At 38.6% G+C, this 17,684-nt stretch overlaps 1 protein-coding gene across 1 annotated transcript in view; it reads left to right on the top strand.

Moving 5' to 3' along the window:
• The window catches only part of cfap20dc (CFAP20 domain containing), a 567,108-nt gene that overhangs the window by 339,928 nt on the left and 209,496 nt on the right, over positions 1-17,684 (top strand). The window contains exon 13 of the mRNA XM_073072294.1: positions 9,465-9,683. Coding sequence (XP_072928395.1) covers positions 9,465-9,683 — 219 coding nt within the window. The remainder of the gene's footprint in view (positions 1-9,464; positions 9,684-17,684) is intronic.

The raw sequence follows: 17,684 nt of genomic DNA, 5'->3' as shown, positions 1-17,684 counted from the left end.
ATATGGTGCATCAACAAGAAATAGTTGATCATTATTTTCCTGAATTTGAATTCCATCTGTAGGAATCAAATGTCAGTTTTCAATAGCAGCTTGTTCTCATCTTGTTTTGTTTTATGTCAAAATAAATTTAAATTCAGAAAGAATAATAGCAAATGCCAAGTATTATAGGGCAAAATCATTTGTCACTTTGTTTATCATTCATTTGCAGTATGCATATTGCATTCAAAAATATTCTGCAATTTCAGTCTTTTATTGATTCAATTAAATGCATATTGCTAACCTTCCCATGTGCTGTCTTTTCAAATTGTACACAGTTATGAGGCGATGATGTAACAAGTAAACTGGTGCTACTTGTTATTAAAATTAGTGAAATTCCAATGCCATTGTTTTCTTATGAAAGGTAATAGCAAAGAAAATGTAAGATGTTATTCAAAAAGTACATTGATAAAATGAATAGTTGAAAATTGAGTAAAACATCTGAAATATGTGGTTTATGTATGAAAAATGTATTTTGTGTAATTGAATTTTAAAAGGAGGAAAAGGAAATTGTTTGTTCCCATGGGAACAAAATTACTGGAGCATTCCTGCAGTTTAAAATGGTGTTCAGTTTCTTATGGTTCAGAAGTGAAGAGTAGGAAGAACAGAGAACGTTGTGGAAGAACTTAGCCAATCAGAGATTATTATTTGAAAAGGCTTCCTGCTTCCTCATTCCACTAACATTATGTAGTAAATAAAACAGTCTATTTAAAGTAAACAGATTGCATTCATTCATTGGACTCTTATTTGACAGAGAATAAATTAAATGGATTAGTTTCTTTTTTGTGTTTCTACACTCAGTGACCACTGTATTAGGTGTACACCTGCTTTTTCATGTAAATATCCAATCAGCCAATCTTGTGACAGCAATTCAATGCATAAAAACATGTAGACATGGTCAAGAGGTTTATTTGTTGTTCAGACGAAACATCAGAAGGGGGAAGAAATCTGATCCAAGTGACTTTGACTGAGGAATTATTGTTGGTGCCAAATGGGGTGGTTTTGGGTATCTCAAACTGATTTCCTGGGATTTTCACTCTAACATTCTCTTGAGTTTACAGAGAATGATGTGAAAAAATCATCTATTGAGTGGTAGTTCTGTGACCAAAAACATTTTTTTAATGAGAGAGATCAGTGGAGAATGGCCAGACTGATTCAAGCTGACAGGAAGGTGACAGTAACACAAATAGCCACATGTTACAGCAGTGGTGTGCAGAAGAGCATCTCTGAGTGTCAAACCTTGAAGTGGATGGGCTACAGCAGTGTAAGACCACACCGGGTTCCACTCTTGTACCTAATAAAGTGGACACTGATTGTATATTATACTTCAGTATCATACTGCTTTGGAAAATCTATAAATTTATTAGCAGGCAACTGGGTATTTTCAAACGTAAAACTACGCATGCTTGCATATCTCTATTTCCTTACCTATCTGGGAGATTATTGATCTGCAATTTGTCCTTCCCTTTGTCACTCCCATTGTTGAAAAATACTATGCAAATGTAAAATCTGAGGATGATTTTTCAAGTAGTCAGCCAATTGAAAATTCTCCAACTGGATATACATAATCCGTGTTTAATGGTTCGGTATTACAAATGCAGTGTCTAAGAAACATACTGTTAACTGGCTAGACAGTTAGCTCTGGAGGGTCAGGATAAAAATTAAATGTAAATTGCACTTAAAATGTTTACAAGCAGCTTGTGTCTGTGTATAAATAAACAGCTAGTATTATGCTATGGGACATTACCTCAAGCACCAGAAAACAGCAGTAATTAAATTCAGATGTTATAAATAAAGCACTTGCATGAGGCTTCTTGAAAATCATTACAATAATTGTAATTAGTATTGCCTAGAAATTGCATTTCATCCTTTTTAGTGCACAAAGCTGTCTTTTATTCCTTTCTGACACCAAATAAACTGCTCTGCAGAAAATAATGAAATAGGCCCAAAATTTTTTTAAATATCATGATGGGATCTACACAGTTCATAATGGAGCCAAAGCTATTATCACTTTGCTACACACCAGTGATAGAATGACATCGCCCCTTAAAGGCATACTACCCAAGGCAGCCATAAGCTAGCTAGCTAACAATAAAGAAAGTGGAAGCCTCGGAAGAGTGGAAGATTGCAGAAGAGAGATAGACAGCTCCTAGAATTTTACATAACTTTAGACTGAAGTTCAGATGGAGCTGATAGATACCTAAAGTGATACCTTTTGTGCAGGATGTAAGAAATCTTTGGGAGTCCACATTAGAAGAGCCAGCAGAAAGTAGCTAGAACTGTGCCAGACAGGAGTGAGAATTCCCAAAGTATGAAGCAATGTCAGAAGAATGTCATTGTCTTCTAATCTCCCTTGCTCTCTCTCACACACATGTGCTCATATAATCACGTGCACACAGGTACAAATGCACAGTTATTCAAAAGAAAGTGATGCTACATATGAGAAGATCACAGACCTTCAGGAATAAAGTTATACATGTGGGGAACTTTACCAGCTCCCGACACTTACTGTATATGTGCACTCGTGCACAAAGTTCTTTGTTGTCCATGGAATCCTATTCAGTTAGTGCTACAGACTGATTCCAAAAGGCCTGTCAGCTAGTCAGCTTTGAATCTGAAAGTTGAAACAATGACAGTGGCAAATTGAGTGCCAGCATATTGTTGCAACATTGTTTTATCGAAGAAAGCTTGGACTGACTATACGTTTACCTGAGTTAGAAGAATAAAAGGGGACTTGATTTAATCATATAAGATCCTGAAAGACCTTGTCAGTATAAAGGTTCTAAGGTTCATTTTCTTGTCAAAGTATGCATGTACAATCCAACCCTGGTATTTATCTACTCCAGATAGCTATTAAATACAGAAAGACATTGGGTATTGATGAAAGAAAGGACATCAACTCTCTCCACCATCAGCATGAAAAAGAAAAGAAACAAAACTCGCAGGCCCAAAAATTCCCCTTCCTCCACTGCAAAAACAGCCTTAATAACAATCCCCAGCCCCCCCTCGCAGAAAAGAACAGTAACAGTAGCACCAAATCCCCAATCCTCCCATAACACAAAAATTAACAGACCACCCACCCACCAATCATCCACAAGAAAGAAAACACCGAAAAATTGAAGGAAGCCAATATATAGTCCAATAATCACATGAATCTCAAAATATGGGAAACGTTTTATCATCTACATATGAGGAGAGCAGCCGCATGAACTCAGTTCTTCCATAAAGAGTGACCACCATCCTAACACCACCGACCTGGGGCAAATGCACCGATCAGGCTGCTGACCATCTCTGTTGGTAGCAATCGCCGACTCTCTCCACATTCACCCCGAGGCTTCAGTCTTCCTCACCGCTTCGAGATGGAGTCATTCATGACACCACGCATCATCTCTGGTCGTTTCCACAAGTTAGCTTATGTTTTCGGACCTTTCCGGCCCACCGTCTCTAATCTCCACGAGGCAGCTCTCCGAACATAGCATCGCGCCGGATCCTTCGATCAAATTCCAATCTGTACGTCACAGGCTCCTACAGTTTCCATAACACAAACAAGATGAAAAGACCAAACAGAAGGCATAGAAAAAGTGAAAGAAATAGATAGATTTTCTATCTGGAAGATGTCAACTGAGGAATCGTTGTTCACTGGTGCCATCTTGACCGAAACATGTAGTGCTTGTTGAGTAAACAAACAGTGAAATAGTTTAAATGTATGAGTCTTTCTAATATGTCTTACTTTTAATATATTCACTGCTATCGTAGCATTGCTGATGCAGTGAGAGGTGCAAGGGCCAATGAGTTAAGCATGATGCTCAGTTATCAAAACATTGCTTAAGCAAAGAATGATCTATGTGTTTAAATCTTATGGAATGTGATACAGTACTGAACTACAGTTTAATTTAGACAGTCTAATCACTGTACAGTACTGTATGTTATGTTATACTTGAAGCAATTAGATGGGCTAGGACATAAAAGTAGATGAAGTCTACCAGGAATAAACCAGTTAAGAAATTTGAGACAAGTATGCCAGAAAAATGTACAGGAGATGGAGAGAACAACAGAGGAGTTGAATTATCCAAATGGCCTTGATACTGAAGAAAGCAACATTCGTGATAGAATTCTAGGGTTCAGTTCAAAGAGTGTTTAGTTTGCAAGAAAATAAACAAGACAAGAAGAAAAAAATTCAAGCTGTAAAATAAAATCAAGCTAGAAATGAATAAACCCTAAAATATACAGTATATTCAGGGATAAGGAATATGAAAGATTAAAAAATTGATGGTTAGAATTTAAGGGGAAAAAATATACCAAATATGGGAGTGGAGAGAATGAGTGGAATTGGAATTCAGGAGAAGCACAAACTGCTATCAGCAGGGGCAAGGGGACCTGCACAAATGACATCTGGAGGACAAATTTCTAAGGCTCCAAGGAATGGACTGTGACTATCATCTTTTTTGAGTAGTAAGAACAGTTATTTAATTAGTACTTTTCTGCTTCTTATCAATACAGATGTGCCCATAGTGATTTATGGTAGTCGCAAAAAAGTTTCTAAAGTTAAAGAAATTAAATCTTGAAATTAAAACAAATTTCAAATAGATATATCTTTATATACAGAGAATGTTTCCAATGGGAGAATCCAGAAATGTGATTACTGTTTAAAAATAGGGACCACTATTTATGAAGAAATTGGGTAATTATTTTTCTCTCAAAAGGTTTAAGAATCATGACCAAATCATTGCAAAACTAGGACCTTTGAATATTTCTATGTCACAAGCGGATAGATTCTTCCTTCATAAATGGATCCAAGGCCTCTTGAGTAGACAGTATTGCAGAATTGACTTGCTCAGTCACCAGAGAAGTTATCTGGTGTGCAGGTTTAAGACATTGATTTCCTTCCACATGAGGGCACTAATTTACCTTCCTCCAAGGCCTTTCAGGCAACATGCTGACACCAGCCCCAGAGCTAGCAATCCTAGAGACCTCTTTCAATGAACCATGGGTAAGAATCAGAAGCCAACTGCTACGGAGAAAAATAATCATTCACACAAGTCTGCATTTAAATCAAAGAAGCATTTATTGATTCACTCTCCACAGCTATCTTGGGTACAGAAATCTAGACATTTACAATAACCTGAAAAGATAAATTTCTCCAGTGTGACTTATTATTCTGAAACAGTGTCATTCATTTCAGAATGTCCCATGGAGTGGAGGGGTGAGGGTGGGGAGTGTTGAGATGGCAGAGAAATATCCTCACAAAATCGAAACTCAAGCATGCCCAATTGCTCAACTTTTACTCAAAAGATAACATGTTAAATCTAGGATTCTATGAAGGAAGTATTCTCTAATTTGCCAGTACTTCTTTCCTTAAGGTTGCTACCCACATGCTAATGAGGATAGAAATAGGAAGATCATACAGTTTATCATATGGCTAAGGAATTGGTGTAGGAGGGAGGGCATCAGATTTTTGGATCATTGAGCTTCAGGGCATGGATCAACACCAGGCATTATATTACAGCCATTAGTGAGACTTGGTAGCAGGAGGGACAGGACTAGCAGCTCAATATTCCAGGGTTCCGCTGATTTAGACATGACAGAGCGTGAAGGATTAAAGGAGGAGTGGTGGTGTTACTAGTCATGGAAAATATTACGGCATTGCTCCGTCAAGACAGACTGGAGGCATTATGGGTGGAATTGTGGAATAAGAAAGGTATGACCATGCTCAAGAAGCTATATTAGAGACCACCCAACGTTGTGCAGAATTTAGAGGGACAAATTTGTAGAGATATCACAGACTTGCAAGAGACATAAGGTTGCTATAGTAGGTGATTTTCACTTTCCAGATATTCATTGCAACTCCCATGGGATAGAGATTGTCAAATATGTTCAGGAAAGTTTCCTTAATCAGTGCATAGAGGTCCCAGTGAGAGACTGTGTGATACTTGATCTACTATTAGGGATTGAGACAGAGCAGGTGACATAAGGTTGTGTAGGTAAACACTACATCTGGGGATCATAATACCATTAGTTTCAAGGTAAATATGGGTCTGGTCCAGGGGTTGAGAATCTAAATTGGAGAAAGGCTAATTTTGATGGAATCGGAAAAGAGCTGACAGGTGTGGATTGGGACAGGTTGTTTTCTGGCAGAGCTGAACGGTAAATGGGAGGCCTTCAAAAGTGAAATTTTGAGAGTACAAAGCTTGTATGTGCCCATTTAGGGATCCTTCGTTTTCTAGAGATATTGAAGCCCTGGTTAAGAAAATAACAGAGGTGCATAACAGGTATAAGCATGTAGGAACAAATGAGGTGCTGATGGAGTATAAGAAATGCCAGAGAACACTTAAGGATGAAATCAGGAAGGGTAAAAGAAGGCATGAGGTTGCCTTAGCAGACAAGGTAAAGAAAAATCCAGTGGGGTTCTATAGATATGTTAAGGGCAAGAGGATTGCAAGAGACAAAGTTGGTCCTCTGGAAGATCAGAATGGTTAACTATACATAGAACCAAGAGATCGGGGAGATCTTAAATGAATTTTTTGCATCTACTTTTACTCAGAAAATGGATGCAGAGTTTATTGAAGTGAGGCAAAGCAGCAGTGTGTTTCTGGACCCTGTACAGATTACAAAGGAGGAAGTGTTTGCTACCTTGAGTCAAATTAGGGAGGATAAATCACCAGATCCTGTGGAGGCAAGTGCAGAAATTGCTGGTTTAAGAGATATTTATATCATTCTTTGTGACAGGTGAGATACCAGAGGATTGGAGGATAGCTAATGTTTTCCACTGTTTAAGCAAGGCTCTAAAAATAAACCAGAAAATCATAAGCCAGTGAGCCTGACATAAGTAATGGGAAAGTTATTGGAAGTATTCTAATGGACCGGATTAATGAGTATTTGGACAGACATGGACTAATTAGGGATCATTGGCAGGGCTTTATGTGTGGTAGGTGGTGTCTAACCAAGCTTATTGTGTTTTTGAGGAAGTTACCAGGAAAGTTGATCAAGGCAAGTCAGTGGATGTTGTCTACATGGACTTTATCAAGGCACTTGACAAGGTCCCACATGAGAGGTGGTCAAGAAGTTCAGTTGCTCAGCATTCAAGATGAGGTAGTAAATTGGATTAGACGTTGGATTTATGGGGGAAGCCAGAGAGTGGTAGCAAATGGTACCTGTCTGACTGGAGGCCTTTGGCTAGTGGAGTGCCGCAGGGATCAGTGCTGAGTCCGTTGCTGTTTGTCCTCTGTATCAATGATCTGGATGATAATGTGGTTGACTAGACCAGCAAATCTGCTGATGAGAAAAACTGATGGTCTAGTGGACAGCGAAGAAGACTGTCAGAGCTTGCAGTGGTATCTGGGCCAAATAGAAAAGTGGGATGAAAAATGGCAGATGGAATTTAATGCAGACAAGTGTGGGATGTTGCACTTCAATAGGACCAACCAAAGTAAGTCTTACACAGTAAACGGTGGGGCACCGAGGAGCTTAGTAGGACAAAGGGATCTAAGAATACAATTCCATAATTCATTGAAACTGGTGGCACAGGTAGATAGAAAGCTTTTGGTACATTGGTGTTCATAAATCAAAGTATTGAGTACAGGAGATAGGATGTTATGTTAAGTTGTATGAGACATTGATGAGGCCTAATTTGGAGTATTGTGTGCAGCTTTGGTCACCTTCCTATAAGAGAGGTGTAAATAAGATTGAAAGAGTACACAGAATATTTAGAAGGATGTTGTTGGGACTGGAGGACCTGAGTTATAAGGAAAGATTAGGACTTTATTCCTTGGAACGTAGAAGATTGAGGGGAGATTTCATAGAGGTATAGAGAATTATAATGAGTATAGATGGGGTAAATCCCTGTCAGTTTTTTCCACTGAGGTTGGGTGGGACTACAACTAGAGGTCATGCTTTAAGGATCAAAGGTGAAAAGTTTAAGAGGAACATGAGGGGAAACTTCTTCACTCAGAGGATCATGAGAGTGGAACTGTGACATATGCAAGCTCAATTTCAAAGTTGAAGAGAAATTTGGATAGGTACATGGATGTTAGGGGTATGGAGGGTTATGGTTCAGGAGTCGTTCGATGGGAATAGGTAGTTTTAATGGTTTGGCACAGACTAGATGGACTGAAGGGCCTGTTTTTGTGCTGTGTTTTTCTATGTCTATGACTAAGTAAAAGGACCAAAACACTTATCCTATCTATGTCCAGTTTCACCAATACCCTGTACAGAAGTTAAAAGGACACCCTGCTATTTTCTTTCATTCCTTTTGCAATAAAGAACAATATCCCATTAGCTTTCCTAATTACTAATCGTCTCTGAACTAATTTTGCATTTCATATGCAATGGCATCAGATTTCTGGGCATTGTTGGTAAGGACAGCATTTATTATACATCATTCAGTGCCCCTTCAAATCGTATGCCATACTGATTCGGAGATACGCTGCCTTTATTATTAGTACATCTACAGTAAGTCTTAGAACTCCCCACTCAAAAGCACTTTTGCATTGAAGGAATACCTTCACCAGGATTGCAGCAGTTCAAGAAGATAGTTTGACACTACTCAGAGAAGGACACAATGATGGGCACTAAATGCTGGCCAGATCCCAGTAATGTCCAGATCCTGAGAATAACTTATCAGTCATTCAATGCAGGAATATTATGTTAAGAGAGGAGGCAAATTGAATTCAAAATACTTTTGAGATTTTGCTGCCTATGATAAGACAAAATTTTCTACATCCAACACAAAGAGGTTCAATATAAAAGATGTTTTACGACTGCATCTGCAAAATCAGACAAACCTGAACACATGATTGAATTAATATTTGTTTTTGGCAAGGAAACTTCTAAAGAATGAAATGTTTCTGATTGCCAGAGGGAGAGAAATTTATATACTTCACATTTTAAAATACTTTTACCCCAATCATATTTTTGTGAAGATTGATTTAGGTGTGTGATCTACAGTTTCCAACATTTTCCTCGTGTAATTTCTGCTGATACTGACCATTTCTAAAAAAGCTTTCAGCTGTCTGGGTCTGTTGCCTGAGAGATAGCTATCAGAGCTACGTAGGTGGTGTAAAAATGGTATGTCATTTGTTTATACTACTTTTCAGTGGCATTGCTTATCATTGGTGACTTTAGTGATGAGAAAATGCAAATATAAAATTTTATAAGATGCCTTGTAATCAAGATACTAGTTTTTAATATGTGATTAATACAAAGCATTTTATCTGGAAATGATTAGGAAAGTACATCATAAAAAGAATTATCACATCAGCAACACTAAGCAACTCACATAAAAGATATCAGTAATGTTATGAAAGTTACCAGCAATATTATTTAGATTTTTGAATAGATGATGAGTGTCATTTAGTGGACTATCCTGTTTGCATTCTTGTGAGAAGAAGTAATGCTGTAGTCATTATCATCATGGCTTTTTTATTTATTAGGAATATGACTGGCTGCAGTATCAGCCCAAGGAAATGAGTGAATCTGATGAAGCAAGGATGCTGGCTAGTTTACGGAGACAGCAACTTGAAGAAATGGAAGATGATGGGAAGACAACCCACCTGAATGCAGTTCAGCTTGGTGATTGTGCCTATGGTGATGATAGCATTAGCACAAGCAGTGATGATGCAAGTATTTGGAGCACCCAATCCACAGGACCAGTGAGTCTGATAGCACAACTTACAACTTGTTCAAATGTACATATGAATTTTGCAGTTGTGTGCATCATGTTCAAATACAAAGCAACTAAAAAGATGTTAAGGGTTAATCACTGGAGTATCAAAATAACATTCATGGAAGCTAGAACTTGCTGGGATTTATTATATGATTTTCTTTGTGATTCCTATAAGATATTAATCCATTAAAAATGAACAAATTAACACCTCAATAGAAGTAGCACAGGAAATGTCAAAAAAAATTTGCAAACATTCAGCAGGTCAGGCAGACAAACAGAGTTAAAATTTCAAGTCTGAGAATCTTTGTCAGAATTAGGGAAGAGTTAAAAACAAGTTAGTTTTAAGTAGCAGAGAAGGTGGGATAGGGTTGAGTGGAACAAGGAGAATGTATTTGAAAATTTGAAACCAAATGAGTTATGGTGGCAGTTAAAGGCACATTATGCTCTTCTGTGCATAGTGTTTCTAAGACAGGGCTTTGGGACATACCCTTCAGCCCAGACTTTAAGATAGAAAGAGAAAACCTGAACCAAAGATCATGGATAGATGAATGGTAGAAATGGCCAATTCTGATACAGAGAGTAAGAAGAATATTTCCCTAAGATTGGAGAAGTTGATGACTTCAGACAGCTGCAATGTGACTGAATGAAAGATTATGTGCTACTCTTCAAACTTGTGTAACATTAGAGGGGCCACAGGCAGAAAGGTCAAGAATAGGGATAGGATGGAGAAATAAAGTGGGAGTTTGGGGTTTATTCCACAAACCCAACACAGAAACTCTGCAAAGTGATAACCAATCTGCAGTTGGTTTCTTCATTGTGGAGACCATCTTGGGAACTTCAAATGCAGTATACTAGAAATTATGCAAGTGAATCACTGCATTACTTGGAAAGCCACAGTCCTGAACTGTGACTTTTCTTTTATCATGGTGGACAGAGGCATTGAGTGCATTTTCTATCCAGCTCAATTGAAGGGACTTGACCCAAAACTTCAACTGCCCATTTCCCTCTATAGATACTGCCTGCCCCACTGAGTTCTTTCAGCGTATTGTGTGTGCTCCACCCCAGCATAGATCAGAGAGTCAATTAAGCCCCAGTTTCAAACTTAGCTGGCTGTCAAAGATTGAATGGGAATCTTTGGCATTTATAACTATTCAAAGATGATAACTGATTAAACACACTAATACTTTAATAATTATTTATAAAGGATTAGAGCAAAGATTGCTGGATCTTTATTGGAAATCTTTATCAATGTCTGTGGAAAAGCAGCACTACTTCATTGCAGGCCCTTGACTGTGAAGACTTAAAATTTGTGTCACAGTTTCAAAATAAATGATTGGAGACTGAAATATGAAGATATCTGTTTTACTGAAAGGATAGTGTATCTATGAAATTCTGTGTCCCATCAAACTGAGATTGCTCTTTCCTGGGTGCAATTAAGACAAAACTCTTCAATATTAAAAGATGTTTAGAATATCACCTAAATTAGTTGTTCAAAGCTTCTAAAGGAGAACATCAAATTCAAGGCTTTAAAAATGGAATCATGGAATCCAAAAGCAATGTAGTTACGTTGAATCTTTATAAATTAGTGTATGGCTTTGAGGTTACATTCACTTCCAGTTGCCATACTCTCGAACAGGGGTTGAGGTCAAGCTGCTCAAAAAAAATTGTGCAGGATATTAACTAGAATGATCCCAGAAATTATATCATCCTAGCGAGTCAGTTGTTTGCAGAGCTGGAAGCATCTTCCTTACAGCTAGGAAATTTAATGGCATATTTAATTGAGGTATTTAGAATTATGAGGGATTCTGATAAAATAGGAGCTGGTGGAAATGTCAGAAACCAGAGGATACATGTTTAGAATATTTGATGAAAAAAATCAGGATTTTGAAAAGCAGCTTAGCACTTTGTGAATGGCATCCTTTATGTGAAAGGATGGTGGAAGAATAATGCCTCTCAGATTGGACTTCCGCTTAAAATATAATGCAGGATAATGTGGAACGTGGAATTGGACTAATTATAGCTCTCTCTAAGAGCTTCTGCAAGCACAATGGGAGTAAATGATCTCCTCCTGTGCTGTATTATTAAGAATGAAAAGTCACATTTTCAATTTCTATTTAATACAAGATGTAATATAATGAAAGAAAATTCTTAATGTTCCTTTGATTGTTAAGTTATAATAAAAACAAAGCCATAGAAATTCCATCACTGAAGTCACTTTGTAGAAATTGGAAAAGTAATACATAAATTATTTTATCTAATGAATGGTGTATGGCTACAAAAGAATGCTAATAGTCTGGAAGTTCCTGTATAGTTGCAAATCAAAATATTTATGCTATATTCATCATTAGCTTATCAATGCCACAATTTTCTGCCAATCATATTAGTATTTGTCAGAACCTGGAAACAGATATAGACAAGCAGAAGTCAATATAAACAACAGAGGGTGCCATGCTATTAGCAGTTAGCGTGATGCTATTACAGAGTTCAGAATTCAATCCTGGCATCCTCTACAAGGAGACTCTGTACGTCCTCCCCATGGAATGCATGGGTTTTCTCCAGGTCCTCCCGTTTCCTCCCACAGTCCAAAGACATACTGGATGTTTAACTGGTCATTCCGTGATTAGGTTGAGGTTAATCGGGTTTACTGGGGTGGCGCAGGTCAAAGGGCTGGGGGGGTTGTACTCCATGCTATATAAACAGATAGATAAATAACAGAGATTTAACAAAGATGAATTAAAACATTTGTCATTTTAAATATCTGCTTTTATTTTTACTTCACAATTTTGAAATTTTAAACATCAGTGCAGGTCACAGTATGGAAAAATAATAATTGTCAAATGCTTTCTAAAGTACTCAACTTCAAATCTATTCAGCAGAAAGATGCTGTTACTGCAGACATTTTGCTACTTTGCATGGGGAAAAGATGGGATTTTAACCATCAGAGTTTTTAATATAGGTTAGGAGAACTGGTAGAACACAAAGCAAAGTAACCCAAGGTTTAATGTGAAAATATTGTTGTTATGACATAGAAAGAAATCTTTCAGCCTGTGCCAGCTCTTTGCAGAGCAATCCTGTTATTCCTTTCCTATTTCAAATAATCCTGAAAATTATTTTCCCATAAGTTAGTATCCAATTTCCTTTAAGAGAACAAACTGATTCTGTTTCCAATCCCTATGCAACCATTGAGTTTCAGATTAGAACCGCTTCCCTTGTGTAAAACAAAAAGTTTTTTTTGTTCATTTCCTGCTTTTATCTTTTGTTCTTTAACTTGTATGTCCTCTGGTGCTTGAAGTGACTTTTAAGTGAAACATCTGTTTATTCTCTTTAAACTACTCTGATCTTGAACATCTCTATGAAGTCTGCTCTCACCATTCTCGCTCCAAGGAGTATAACCCCAGCTTTTCCATTTTAATTATGTGGCTGACACTTACTTTGTTGCTTTGCATGTTTTTGTTAACTATATATTTATCCATTTCTCCTTTGAAGGTCACAATGGAACCTGTCTTCACCACTTCAGGCAATGCATTCCAGATTCCAACCACACTGTGTCACTCTTAATTCTTTTCACCATCATAGATATTCAGTTTCAGATTCAGATGTATCACATGTCTGTAGAAACATACAGTGAAATGTGCCTTTTGTGCTAACAAGTAACACACCTGAGGATGTGCTGCAGGCAGCCTGCAAGTGTCGCCACATATTCCGGTGCCAATATAGCATGCCCACAATTTTTGGCAGAATGACACAAATGATAACAAAATAAAACACAACAAGCTACAAAGCAACAACAGCAAAACAAACCCATTGCCCCCTCTCACACTCCCTTCCAGCCAGCCCCAAACACAGACAAACCTCCAACTCCAGGACAGGCCTTAACTATCCAGTTTCCAGGCTTCAATCTCCAGGCTTTGACCATTGGGCCTCAATTTGCTTTTGATCTTGCCTCAACCCCCAGATTAGCCAATGAAAGAAATTTCAGATTCACTGATTGACTGGCCCTCTTGCCTCCTACTTGCATGGACATCCAATCCTGGGACCTACTGACCTGGGACAGCTGGACAACCACAGGTGTCCTTCATCACCTGTCCATGTCGCTGGCCTTCAAGCGGGGAATGGAGATCTAGATTCTGGACATTCTTCGTCCCAATGTCTATATGTCCAAACTTTGACTATGGAGTGGAGATCTAAACTCCACATATCCTCCATTACCCCTCCATATCACCAAACTGTGAGCACAGGGCAGAGACTCTGGATTTCCTTTGTCATCCGTTCATGTCACTAGATTTCAAACACAAATTGCGGAGCAGACCTCTAACTCCTCCACATCCCTTTCCTTAAATCCTAACCTGGCCTCTGCCTTCCCTCTCTGTTCCCCAAACTATCTTTGCGGCCTCCGTCAGTCGTGGTCAACCATGGGTGCTGCGCCTCCTGTAGTCACTGGGAGTGGCTTCTGCAGGGCGCAAGCCAGGGCAGAGTTGATATGGATATCCGTCTGTTGTCCATGCAGTGGGACCCCCTCTCTATGCTGATGACAGGTCCAAAGGAACGACGAAAGTCGATACAGTTTGGTGTCAGCAGCATCACAGGAGTTGCCGTGCCGGTGCTGGGTACAGCAATCAGCCACCTTTGGGTCTCTGACTCCGGATTTTTCCTCGGGGTTTACTCCCAAAACCTTTCCTGTAAGCGGGTATAGCCACAAGGCAGTGGAGGTTTGAAATTGGAGTTTTCCCTCTCCTAGATGAGCTACCATCCATGGTTAATGAGCCCCATTTGCCCAGAGCAACTGGTTTTAAGGCGCCAGTGGTCCGCCTTTGCTGCTTCTCCTGTCAGTGAGAACAGCTCCGCTGGGTATAAGAACTATGCCACACGTGAAGGCCAGGAGTTGGACTTGGTTGTCAGAGGCTGTTTGAGACACATGCCATGAAGAGCATTTGTTTAGCAGTGGGAGCTCGTCCCCCACTACCACCCTTTGGCTATGACTACCCTTAGAGCCATAAACTATCTTTATGGATTTAAAATAACAACAATTTAAGTCTGAGCCACAATCTTGATGGAAACCACAGCTTGGTGCCATCTTGACTGGAGTTCTATGAATGCAAATTTTTATTATCCTTTTACCAGCTTCCCACTATGCATCTGCCAAGACCCCAAATCATTTAATATACATTTGTCAAACCTCCTCTGAGCCATCATTTCTCTGAACAAAACCACCCTGCCCACTGTAATCTCAAAGTTAAAGTAAAAGTTGAGTTTATTGTCATAGGCATAAGTACACATATGCACAGGTGCTATGAGAAACTTACTTGCAGCAGTATCAAAGGCACATAGTATTATACAAACAGCTTTCACAAGAAAAACATACATTACACATAAATTATTCACAATTTTCACAAGAAGCAAGGAAAAATCCATTTTAGTATAAAGTGATCAAAGTGGTCATGGTGTTGCTAAGCATCAGTGATTAGGGCTTTGCCAGTTGGTTCAAGAACTGAATGGTTGAAAAGAACTACCACACACAAAATGCTGGAGGAACTCAACAAGCCAGGCAGCATCTATGGAAAAGAGTACAGTCAGTGTTTAATAAATGCTACATCTCTTCTCTACTATCTTTTTAGATACATTCAATATTCAACAGGCTCTGTTAGAAACATACTCCTACTTCTTTGTTATTTTGCCTTCCTGATTTAATTTGGAGAACAGCACCCCTGCACCGTTCCCACACTAACTAAATTCCTGACACACCATTAACAATCCATTCAATTTACAGCCCATATATGTTGCACACCATGCTTATTAATATCATTTACATACACCAAGGTTTTCTCAACTTTTTTTGCTAAAAATCAGCATTATATTGTGCTCAAGCTCTATTAATATCTCTTTAATTGAGTTATATGTGAAATATTTAATACCTTATATTCTGGAATATGGAGAATATATGGATGCCAAGGTAGCATTAAGGTTAGCACAACACTATTACAGCTCGGGGTGTTGGAGTTCAGCGTTCATTCCCAGCATTCTCTTAGAAGTTTGTATGTCCTTCCCCTGAGCGCATGGGATTCCTCCTTATGTTCCAGTTTCCTTCCACAGTCCAAAGACACACTGGTTTGTTAATTAATCAGTCATTGTAAATTATCTTGTGATTAGGCTGGGGTTAAATAGGTGAGTTGCTGGGCAGTGCGATTCATTGAGCCAGAAGGGGCTGTTCTCTAAAAAATATATATTACAATTAGAATGAACTAAAAGGCAGTATTTAGGTTTTCAAAATACTGAAATATTCCAATAAAAGCTCACAATAATTTTTAAAGGACAATGTAACAAATAGAGTTACCAAAATCTACAGCTGCAGCATTCATCAGAGCTAAATTGCTTTGCAGATATATTTACTGCAACACTAAATCTACAAAGTAAAATATTTCTGAAGTAAGGAGTGAGCGTAGATACACTTTTGTTGGGATATCTGATATGGAATTGGGATTAATTTTTTACAGATAATGTTGCCTTTTTAAGGCATTTGGTTAAAAGTTAGAACATTTATAAAAGTTATGATTACTTTTGTAATGTCTACGTACCCTGTAACGGGTTAAAAAGAACCAGCAGAAATGGATACAACTGGAGTCTGAGTCTTCCGTTATAAACTCTATTTTATTAGGAACTACGTGAATAAAGTAATATAAAATGAGATAAAGTTAGCAGAGTATATGCATATATATACCTGAGTAAATAAGGTTCCCAAGCTTCTCCCAGCTCAGGTGGTTAGGTGATACAGTCTTACGGTGGTATAGTAAGTAATCAGTTCAGTTCTGGAATTTGATTTGAGTAGAGTTGGAAAAAGAGAGATAGAGAGCTGGTTTGTCTTTCAAATGCTGATACCGATGCCAATCCTCCACGTCGTCCTCCTGCTCCCGAAACTTATCTGAAGTCACCACTTGTGACCACAGGAAGTGGAATGCTGGTCTTCCACAGTGAGCTATCAACCCAGGCTAGGGTTAAACACACCGATAGCTCCCCACCGGTCACTCCTTTGTCCACACTGTGAGCAAAAACCCCACCCTTGTCGTGGGTGCACAAAGCTCACCAGCGTCCTCCTTGCCTCTGGCGTCATGTGTCTCTTGTGTGTCTGATTAAAAAAGTCAACTGACCTTGCATATATCTCCAAGCGCTGAGCACAAGCTGTCCATCATATAGCTCTGCCTTTCATTTTTCAAGGCAAATCACAGACTTTCTCTCTCTCCCTGCTGCTGAATTAGCACACAAGCTGTTCGCTCCCTCTCTCTCTCTTAAAGGAACAGTCCACTTTAGAATAATCCTTCAGGTCTCGTCACACTCTTCATGAAGCAGCATGTCTCTAAAGTTGGGTTTTCTCTGCAAATACATGGCTTAAAAAGTAAAAATGTAAAATCTGGAAAAATTAATAGTTGATCTAGAAACCAAAATATTTGAAGAAAATATGCTTTATTCCTGGTGTTTTTGCAATCCAAAAGTTTGGAAGTCAAGCATGATACATAAAACTTGATACTTACTGCCATTTTGTTAGAACAAAAAAAACAAACAAAACAAAAAGCAGAGAAATACATGGCCATTTCCCTCTCAGTCCCAATCTCCTGCCTTTTCATCATACCTCCAAACCCTGATTAATTAAGAATCTGTCAACCTCTGCCTTAAGTGTACCCAATGACTTGGCCTCCACAACTACTAGTGGCAACAAATTCCACATTCTCTGGTTAAAGAAATTCTTCCTCATCTCCATTCCAAAAGAACACCCCTCTATTCTGAGTCTGGGTCCTCTGGTCTTAGACTCCCCCACCATAAGAAACATCGTCTCCACATCCACTCTACCCAGTCCTTTCAATATTCAATAGATTTCAATGAGGTCACCCTTCATTTCTCTGAATTCCAGTAAGTACAGGCCCAGAGCCAACAACACTCTTCATATGACAAGTCTTTCAATCCTGGAATCATTTTCATGAACCTCCTTTGAAGCCTC

The sequence above is a fragment of the Hemitrygon akajei genome, chromosome 19 (assembly GCF_048418815.1).
Source record: "Hemitrygon akajei chromosome 19, sHemAka1.3, whole genome shotgun sequence".
NCBI lineage: Eukaryota > Metazoa > Chordata > Chondrichthyes > Myliobatiformes > Dasyatidae > Hemitrygon > Hemitrygon akajei.
The sequence above is the reverse complement of the archived record's forward strand: the minus strand, read 5'-3'. Positions and strand labels throughout refer to the sequence as shown.